General features: G+C 51.9%; 1 protein-coding gene across 1 annotated transcript; it reads left to right on the forward strand.

Annotated features, from left to right (window-relative positions):
* The first annotated feature begins 587 nt into the window (after positions 1–587).
* LOC147736852 (uncharacterized) lies at positions 588–5,126 on the forward strand. Its single transcript, XM_086953532.1, has 2 exons — positions 588–2,087; positions 4,857–5,126. Exons 1-2 carry the CDS (start codon positions 588–590, stop codon positions 5,124–5,126), a joined length of 1,770 nt encoding a protein of 589 aa, XP_086809658.1.
* Positions 5,127–10,575: the final 5,449 nt, after the last annotated feature.

Consider the following 10,575-nt stretch of genomic DNA (forward strand, 5'->3'; position numbering starts at 1 on the left):
AACCCCTCTGAGAGCACATTAGGTGCAGTGTAAATAACTCCTTTCTGTGTAATTGAACTACCCTTTTAGGCTCACGTCGTCACTCGGAGCACTGTGTAAATATTGTAAAGCACTCCTCCACTTTGTAAAGAAACCCTTTAATCCTCACGTCCCACCCCCCTACACCCCTACTGCTTCTCGATACCCAGCTTGTGTCCATCCCTACCCTGACCCCTCCGACCCCTCCTCACTTTCGTCTTCCTACCCCTCACACTTCCCGGTGCTGGTAACAGGGATTTGACGAGAAAAGTCCGGCAGTACTAACGGCTCCTTTCTTTTCTTTGTTTTCTCCCGGTACCTCCGAGGACGTCCCCAAGAGTAGAAGACCCGGAGAGCCCGCTGACATCGTTACCGGACCTGGACCCCTCTTCCACCCGTGGAGCTGTGCCTTTCATTTCTGGATCATTGACTCTTGCTAATCACCCTGTTTTGAGTAACCGTACGGAAATAAATCAAACATTGCCCACTATATACGGCCTCCGCGCTTGGTATTCCGGTCCGCCACACCCCCACGCACACAGTTGGTGTCAGAAGTGGGATCCGGAGGCATGGAGGCCGTCGTACAGAAAATGGCCGAGTCCCAAGAGATGTTGGGAAAGCTGATGGAGAAGTTTTTGAAAACTGCTGAGGAAGATCGGGGACAACTGCATGACGTCTTCAAGGGCCAAGGGGATGCTCACGACCAGGCCATGGGTAAATTAACGGACGTCCTCGGCCAACAACAACAACGACCCATAACCTCCCTCCCCTCAGTAGTCTTACAAAAGTATGTTCCTGGCGACGATCCGGACTACTTTTTTACGAACTTTGAAAGACTAGCGCAGGCCGCCTCCTGGCCAGCCGATCGATGGGGGCAATATTTGGGGCCGCTACTAACCGGAGACCTCCAAGCGGCCTATCAACAAGCCAATATACAAGGCAACACACCCTATGATGACATCAAGAAGTGTATCCTGGAAAGGCTGGGCATAGATGACGAGACCTATAGAGTGAAATTACGCCAAGCCAAGGAAGGGCCCCAAGAAACCCCCAGGGCTCTGTCCTTCCGGATTAAAGATCTCGCCAATCGATGGTTACGTCCCGACACCTCCACAAATGACGATATCCTAGCAAAAATATATCTCGAGCAATTCCTGGCATCCCTACATCCGGCCACCCAAAAATGGGTACGACAACATGCACGACTCACCCTCGACAGCGCGGTGGAGATCGCGAGTGCATACAGTCGAGCCCAAGAAACATCCAGGGGCAGAGATGACCATCCCCACCGAGCGCATATCAATGCAGTCAGACCCCAGCGACCCCCCCCTCCAAGGAAAACGGAGCCGCCTTCCCTGCTGCCACCACCGCTCATATACAGACCACCCAATCCGGGTCCACAGTGTTACAACTGCGGCGGCTATGGACATATAGCACGTGTATGTCCACAGAAAGACGAACCCATGGAGATAGGCCTGGTACAGAACTATGTGTGTGCAACACCCGGCGAGAAACCCCCACCGTTCCGTTGTCCCGTGTACGTAGACGGACATCCACTCCTAGCTTTGGCTGACACGGGCTGTCGCCAGAGCGTTCTACGGCCCCAGGACCTACCGACCCCACCAAGACCACCCACAGGAACCGTCGCCATCCAATGCGTACACGGAGACACAAAAAGGTACCCTACCACCCAGGTGCGAGTACGGCACCCAGCTGATCCCGGGACTGAACTCACTGTAGGTCTGATACCGAACCTTCCTGAACAGGTGATCCTAGGGAATGATTATGCTGGTCTCCCTAAATTGGTGCAGGACACTACAGACTCCCTGAACCAATGGTGGGGAGAAGCACCCTTTTCCGGGGAACAACCGCTGGCTGGAGATCCGACCAAAGCCCGGAAATCCCGTAATCAGAAGAGGCAAGAAAAGCGAAACCACACCACCGCCTACCCGGTGGTTCCCGATGTCCATCCCTGGCAAACAGATAGAGAATTCCGGGCATCGCAACAAGAAGATCCCGTCCTACAAGAGGCCTGTGGAAAGGCCTTAGATCAGGAAGACCCACTTCACGTATGTCCCTATTTCTTTAAAAAGAACGGACTACTCTATAGAAAAGGGAACCCAAACCAACCACCACAGCTATTGATTCCCGGACCCTTTAGAGAGAAGGTCCTCTTTCTTGCCCACAGCCATCTCCTAGGGGGTCACTTCAGCGACGAAAAAACCAGTCTGTCCATCCTGGAGAAATTCTATTGGCCAGGAGTACATCAGGAGGTCAGACAATATTGTAGAGAGTGCCCAGTCTGTCAGAGAAACAGTAGATATCGTCCTCCCAGGGCTCCCTTACTCCCTCTACCCCTCATTGATATCCCCTTCACCCGAGTTGGAATGGACATCATAGGCCCCTTACTTCCCTCCCGCAGTGGCTGTCGTTATGCCCTAGTTCTGGTGGACTACGCCACTCGCTTCCCTGAGGCAGTGCCCTTACGCCAACCTACAACACAGACCATAGCTAAAGCCCTCATCTCCATATTCTCACGAGTAGGGTTTCCCAGGGAGATCCTTACGGATCAAGGCACTCCGTTCGTCTCATCCCTAATGAAACAAGTCTGTTCAAATCTCGGCATAAAACAGATCCGCACTTCCGCCTACCACCCCCAGACAGATGGGTTGGTAGAGCGATACAATGCCACCCTGAAGTTAAGACTGAAGAAAATGTTGGCCTTAGAGGCAAAGAGGTGGGAGGGGATGTTGCCGTTGGCCTTGTTTGCCATTCGGTGCAAAACTCAGAGCAGCACCGGGTATTCTCCATATGAGTTGCTGTATGGTCGACCACCCCGCACCCTTCTTGACATGGCCCAAGAAGCCTGGGAGGCCGAACCGGACAGAACCCGGCCCCTGCCAGAATATGTCGAAAATCTAAAAACACATCTCGCCCAGCTGCGTGACATTGTCTGCCAGAATATGGAAAACGCACAAGCTAGCCAGAAACGGCAATATGATAAGGGTACCAAACCACGCTCCTTTAACAATGGGGATCTAGTTCTTCTGATGAGACCATCATCAGATCACAAACTGTTAGGGCAGTGGCAAGGACCCTATGCGATTCTTCGCCAAGTGACCCCGGTCACCTACGAAGTAGAGCTCGATCCTGTTCGAGGCACCACACAGGTGTACCATGTCAATCTTCTTAAAAAATGGGAGGGACCCCGACCCGTCCTATCCACCAACGACATGCCAACCCCTCTCTTATTTGAGTCATGCTTTGACCCCGAGATGACCGGAGAACAGAGACAGAGTCTCCGAGAGGCCCTACAACCCCTACAGAGTGTGTTTTCCTCCTCACCAGGTCACACGACCATCACAGAACACAGCATACACACAGAGCCTGGTAAGATTGTACGGCTTCGACCCTACCGGGTCCCTGAAGCCCGTAGGAACGTGATCAGACAAGAAACCGAACTAATGTTGGGTATGGGGATCATTGAGCCTTCCATCAGTGAATGGAATTCCCCCATAGTTCTAGTGCCTAAACCTGACGAGTCCGTGAGGTTTTGCATAGATTTCAGGGAGGTAAATAAAATATCTACCTTCGACACTTATCCCCTTCCGCGGGTCGATGAGATGGTCGAGAGCATAGGGAAGGCCCGATACATATCCACGTTAGATCTCTGCAAGGGCTACTGGCAGATCCCCCTTAGAGCACAAGACCGAAAGAAAACTGCCTTTTCTACCCCAGACGGCTTATTCCAATTCACAGTATTACCTTTTGGGTTACACGGGGCACCCGCCACCTTCCAAAGGGCGATGAACCAAGTGTTAAGACCACACTCAGGGTATGCCGGGGCCTACCTCGACGATATTGTTATCTATAGCAATAGTTGGGCGGAACACCTCGATCACCTCAGCAAAGTCGTTAGGTCCCTGGGCTCTTTTGGGTTCACCATTAATCCTGCAAAAACCACGCTAGCGGCTACCTCGGTGAAGTACTTGGGCTACCTCTTAGGAGAGGGAATGATACGTCCACAGGCCAAGAAGGTTGAGGCCATACAATCCATTCCATTCCCCCAGTCTCGAAAAGACCTCCGGGCATTCCTAGGCCTATTAGGTTATTACCGCAGGTTCATACCCAATTTTTCCCAGACTGCAGCTCCCCTCACTGATCTCCTAAGGAAGTCCACAAAAACAGAAACCCTCCTAAAGAATCCCAACCCTGTTCTACTGTTAGCCTTTTCTCGACTCAAAGCAGCATTAACCTCCAAACCGGTATTGGTCAGTCCGGATTATTCACGGACCTTCCTCCTACAGACAGACGCCTCGGACCAGGGTTTAGGGGCGGTCCTTTCACAGAAAGACGAAAATGGGAATGAGAACCCCATTTTGTACCTGAGCCGTAAACTGTATCCCCGCGAAACCAATTATGCTGTTGTAGAGAAGGAAGCATTGGCCATTAAATGGGCGGTGGAAAGTTTAAGGTACTATCTGGAAGGGAGAGAGTTTGTCATCTATACTGACCACGCCCCTCTGGAGTGGATGGCCCGTAATAAAGGACATAACGATCGGGTCCTCCGGTGGTTCTTAGCTCTGCAACCATACAGATTTCGGACATTGCACCGTAAAGGGACTGAACAGGGCAATGCCGATTTCCTCTCCCGTTATCCCATGGCCCAGACCCGTACTAGAAAGACAGCTAGGGGAAGGGGATGTGATACGGCGGCCCCACATACCCGTCACACACCACGGTATTGCAGTCCTTCCCGTACGACAGAGAACCCGGCCAGAACGTCCATAGTAGCAGCCCAACCCACCAAATGTCCAACCCTCTGTCCTCTGTTCCAGGACCCAATCCGGAACGGCGGAAACACGGAAGCACTACCACCTGACCCCGGAAGTACCTCCCCCTCACGTGACCAGGACACTAGAAATACCGGACCCAGGAAACAGTCCGACGTCGGATCGAGCTTGTGGCAGGAGACCCCGACTGGAGCGGTGAAGGAGAGGACGAGCGAAGAGGAAGAAGAGTGGTCCGAAGATTGGTGGAGTCCACCGGAGGTTGCTGGGGAGCGGCCGCAACTCAACTTGGAGAGTTGCGGCGGAGCGGGTGAGTGACACGGAACCCCTCTGAGAGCACATTAGGTGCAGTGTAAATAACTCCTTTCTGTGTAATTGAACTACCCTTTTAGGCTCACGTCGTCACTCGGAGCACTGTGTAAATATTGTAAAGCACTCCTCCACTTTGTAAAGAAACCCTTTAATCCTCACGTCCCACCCCCCTACACCCCTACTGCTTCTCGATACCCAGCTTGTGTCCATCCCTACCCTGACCCCTCCGACCCCTCCTCACTTTCGTCTTCCTACCCCTCACACTTCCCGGTGCTGGTAACAGGGATTTGACGAGAAAAGTCCGGCAGGACTAACGGCTCCTTTCTTTTCTTTGTTTTCTCCCGGTACCTCCGAGGACGTCCCCAAGAGTAGAAGACCCGGAGAGCCCGCTGACATCGTTACCGGACCTGGACCCCTCTTCCACCCGTGGAGCTGTGCCTTTCATTTCTGGATCATTGACTCTTGCTAATCACCCTGTTTTGAGTAACCGTACGGAAATAAATCAAACATTGCCCACTATATACGGCCTCCGCGCTTGGTATTCCGGTCCGCCACACCCCCACGCACACAGCGCCATTTTTGGTAATCAATGGTCGGCACGAACCTGGCCGGTGTGGTGGCACGACGATGGGCTCACAGGTAACATTGGGTTTCTGGAGCTGTTCCCCATTCTGGTGGCCTTAAAAACATGGCCAGAGGGGTTTCGTGATCGCTCTGTGGTGTTCTGGTCTGATAATATGACTGTTGTGGAATGTATCAATAATCAGGCAGCACGCTGCAAATGGATTTTGAGATTGCTGAAGGAAATTATCCTGTTATGTATGAGACTAAGCGTCCACTTTAGGGCAAGACACGTGCCGGGTGCACTGAACCAGGCAGCTGATGCACTCTCTCGTTCCCATATGCAGGCCTTCCGGGGTTTTCTGCCCTCAGCGGACTTGGTGGCGGCACCATTTCCCGAAGCTCTCTGGTCGCTCGGTGCCCCGGAATACAAAACCTCGTGGGAGAGAGTCTAGCACCCAGGACAAGGAAGGCTTATGAAGGGGCGTTCCGTTCCTATTGGTCATTTTTGGGTTCAGCTAGGGGGGAGCAGTGGGGGCAGGAGGAGTATGTCCTGAAATTCCTGGTATCACTACATCAGGCAGGCAGATCAGTGGCGACAGCCAATAGGCACCGGGCCGCCATTTCCTTCATGGCGCGGGCACATGGAATCCCGGACCCCACAGCGTCCTTCCTCGTACAGAAGGCACTGCTTGGGTGGCAACCCCTTGAGGGTCGTAGAGCGGATGAGAGGCACCCGATAGGTCTAGCAAGGTTGTCCCTGTTAATGTCTGTACTCCCTGCGACATGTTCATCTCAATCAGAGACGGTGCTGTTCCGGGCCGCTTTTGCATTAGCATTCCATGGGGCTATGCGGGTAAGCGAACTGGTAGCGAGGAATAAGCAGGATACGGGGGGAGGTCTGTGTCGAGAACACATTCAAATTAAGGGGGAGACAATGGTAGTCTCAATAGTCAGGTCCAAGACCGATCAGGGAGCGATCGGGGACAGTGTGGTAGTCCAGCGGATTCCGGGATCTCCCATGTGCCCGGTAAAATGCGTGGAGGAGTATTTAGCGCAGAGGACGGCATCATGGGGGGGAAGCTTGCTGAGGCACACCGACGCCACCCCACTGACTAGGTTTCAGTTTCAGCGGGTGTTAACAATGGCAATCGCGGCAGCGGGCTTGAACCCGAGCGATTTTGGGACCCATTCCTTCCGGATAGGGGCTGCTACAGAGGCTACAGCCAGGGGTCTGAGTGTTGAAAAGGTGAAACAGTTGGGGCGTTGGTCCTCGAACTGTTATAAAAGGTACGTGCGGTTGCACATGTTGTGAAGCTTATGTCATGTACTCACGCTTCTTGTCCTCTGTTTGGTTTACAGTTTCGCGAGCAGGCTTTGCGGGGCGGACTGTGCAGTTGACCCGACACCTAGGGACCAGCGGTCAAAGATCACCGGCTGAGGAAAGAGTGGTGTGGGTCGTTGGCCACTCATACGTGAGGCGCGCCGCGGACGTATTCAAAGCAGGTGACATGATTCATGTGGCTGGGGAATACGGGTACAGGGTGACCTTCCACGGAAGGGGCGGGCTCTGTATTGACCAGTTTCAAAGTTTTATTGAGGGACTGTTAGGGCGGACGAGGTCACCGCCATCTGTAATCACAGTTCATCTTGGGGGCAATGATTTGGTGACCATTGGTCGGCGAGTACTTCTCGAGTCAATTTTGTCCACAGTAAGTTGGTTGGCAAGAAGGGTTCCGGGGTGCACAATTGCATGGTCACACATGATTCCTCGGAAGGTGTGGCGGGGGGCCCTCTCTGTGTCAGCTTTGAACCAGTCGGTAAAGAAGGTTAATAACAAAATGGGTAGGTTGTTTCGTACAGGTAAATTGCGCTGTATTTCACACGGGTGTATCCGGGGGGACCATATGTATCTGGAGGATGGGGTCCATTTGTCCCGGGAGGGTAATGTCTTACTCATAGGAGACTTCATAGCTTGGTTAAAGAGTTTATGTAGCCATGACCTTTAGTAGGAGTTTTTGTGTGGGGTCCGGATAGCCGGTCAACTATCTGGCCTGTGGCGGTAAGGTCATGATCGGTGAGCAGTAATTGGAAGATCCCTAGAGGTGGGGCGCCACCCATTATGGATGGGAGCGCCCGGGGGGAGGCGGCCAGTGGCTCCTCACACGGGGAGGCGGTACCCTTCTAAGGATGGGAACGCCGAAAGGGAAGGCGGTCATAGGCCCCTCCCTGGGGAGGAGGGGCTACGGGCCCCTCCTTGGAATTTCCCGGGGCCAGGACATCCGCGACGGCGGATGTGGTAAGCAGTGTGGGGTGGGAGGGGGGTCTACGCTACCTTCTAGACACCTCACACGAGTCCTCGGACGACCACCAAGATGGCGTCGAGTAAATATGGGGCCCCCGTTAAGACAAGGGAAATTGGAAGTTGGCACAGAGGTACAGTCCTCTGTGCGCCCGCCCCTCACAAGTAAGGGGGGGAGTTCTGGTATTAGGGATCTGACACCGGTTACGACCTTGCCGTTGGCCCGTAATGTTAGGATGTACAATTTAAATTTTGAGATGCATTTACAGGATGTTTTAGAATCGGCTAGGAGAACCTTTGTATTAGAGATATGTTAAGGTTAGCCAATAAACATCGTAATGTATAAATGAAATTGTACATGATATGAAACTGTTATTTTAATGTTTTCATTTTGTTTCATATTTTAATAAATACGGCCGGGAGGGTAACTCCCTCCCGCCTTCCAAAAGTTCAAGTACCGTTTCCGTCTTCCCATTCTTGGGGATTGTGTTGGGAGGGGGTGACGGGTATCCCGGCCATATGGAAAGGGGCGACCACTCGGTCCCCCCGAACGTATGGTCGGGTGCCCCGATCCCCCCGGGAAACCATTTTGGGCGGGAGGCGTGTCACGGCTGGTATGCCCGAAGCGGCGTAGCCGGGGCGCGCCTTTTCCCGCCCAAGAGGGGTTGTCCTAGACACCTACACCGTCGGCCACGCCCCGTAGGCGGTTGGAGGAGGGTCCACGCCCTCCCAAAGAAGAATAAAAGGAGCGACAATCCAAAGAAGCATCCTCTTGTTCCTGTGCTTGGAAGCTGCACCTCTCGTTGCACGTGAGCCCGAGACGGAACCAAGAGCCAATTTTGACCCACCCACCAGCCCCTGATGACAGCGTTTTTAGTACAATAATGTTGATTAATGAAGTATTATCTCTTTTCAGGTTGTGTTTAATAAAGTTTGGAATTTTGATGTGACAATAAAATGGTTGCTCTTTGCATGTACTTAAGGGTGGTATCGCAACTGAGTTGAAAGAGGGTATTGCTTGAATAAAAGTTATAAGTCGAAATGCCCAGCATAACTATTATTTCATCCTCATTAGGTTAAAAAATGTCGTATTTATTTTTTGGTCGGGCGGTAAGGTCATGATCGGTGAGCAGTAATTGGAAGATCCCTAGAGGTGGGGCGCCACCCATTAGGATGGGAGCGCCCGGGGGGAGGCGGCCAGTGGCCCCTCACACGGGGAGGCGGTACCCTTCTAAGGATGGGAACGCCGAAAGGGAAGGCGGTCATAGGCCCCTCCCTGGGGAGGAGGGGCTACGGGCCCCTCCTTGGAATTTCCCGGGGCCAGGACATCCGCGACGGCGGATGTGGTAAGCAGTGTGGGGTGGGAGGGGGGTCTACGCTACCTTCTAGACACCTCACACGAGTCCTCGAACGACCACCAAGATGGCGTCGAGTAAATATGGGGCCCCCGTTAAGACAAGGGAAATTGGAAGTTGGCACAGAGGTACAGTCCTCTGTGCGCCCGCCTCTCACAAGTAATGGGGGGAGTTCTGGTATTAGGGATCTGACACCGGTTACGACCTTGCCGTTGGCCCGTAATGTTAGGATGTACAATTTAAATTTTGAGAAATGCATTTACAGGATGTTTTAGAATCGGCTAGGAGAACCTTTGTATTAGAGATATGTTAAGGTTAGCCAATAAACATCATAATGTATAAATGAAATTGTACATGATATGAAACTGTTATTTTAATGTTTTCATTTTGTTTCATATTTTAATAAATACGGCCGGGAGGGTAACTCCCTCCCGCCTTCCAAAAGTTCAAGAACCGTTTCCGTCTTCCCATTCTTGGGGATTGTGTTGGGAGGGGGTGACGGGTATCCCGGCCATACAGACAACTTAAATACGAGGCAGTGATAGCATAAATAAGAAGAAAAGAGACACACAAGGCAAGTGCGACCTAAAAAATTGCTAACTCCAGAATTACAGTACATTCACAGCAATGAAAACGTACACAATTTTGAGTAACAAATAACAAAGGCACTCTTTAAATATTTTTTTTTAAACAGGCAATTACCTGTCGATCGTAGCAGCTCAGTCACTGAAGTATACAGATCAGACAAACTACACACAAACAGACACAGTGCATACATAATACGTTGAACCAAAAAATAAAAACAGCACAAAAATTAGCACAATGCTTAGCGCCAAAAATAGCCTGATACGAGACAGACACGAGCCAAATACAAGGCTGTTGCGAATTACAAAAAAACACAGTGCGAGCTCAGGACAAACTAGACTAAACGGCAATATGATAAGGGTACCAAACCACGCTCCTTTAACAATGGGGATCTAGTTCTTCTGATGAGACCATCATCAGATCACAAACTGTTAGGGCAGTGGCAAGGACCCTATGCGATTCTTCGCCAAGTGACCCCGGTCACCTACGAAGTAGAGCTCGATCCTGTTCGAGGCACCACACAGGTGTACCATGTCAATCTTCTTAAAAAATGGGAGGGACCCCGACCCGTCCTATCCACCAACGACATGCCAACCCCTCTCTTATTTGAGTCATGCTTTGACCCCGAGATGACCGGAGAACAGAGACAGAG

Source organism: Lissotriton vulgaris, chromosome 1_2 (assembly GCF_964263255.1).
Source record: "Lissotriton vulgaris chromosome 1_2, aLisVul1.2, whole genome shotgun sequence".
NCBI lineage: Eukaryota > Metazoa > Chordata > Amphibia > Caudata > Salamandridae > Lissotriton > Lissotriton vulgaris.

Coding starts and splice junctions, on each gene's coding strand:
- LOC147736852 (XM_086953532.1), top strand. CDS start 588: ATGGAGGCCGTCGTACAGAAAATGGCCGAGTCCCAAGAGATGTTGGGA. Junction 2,088..4,856: donor ATCAGGAAGACCCACTTCAC/GTATGTCCCTAT, acceptor CCTCTGTTCCAG/GACCCAATCCGGAACGGCGG.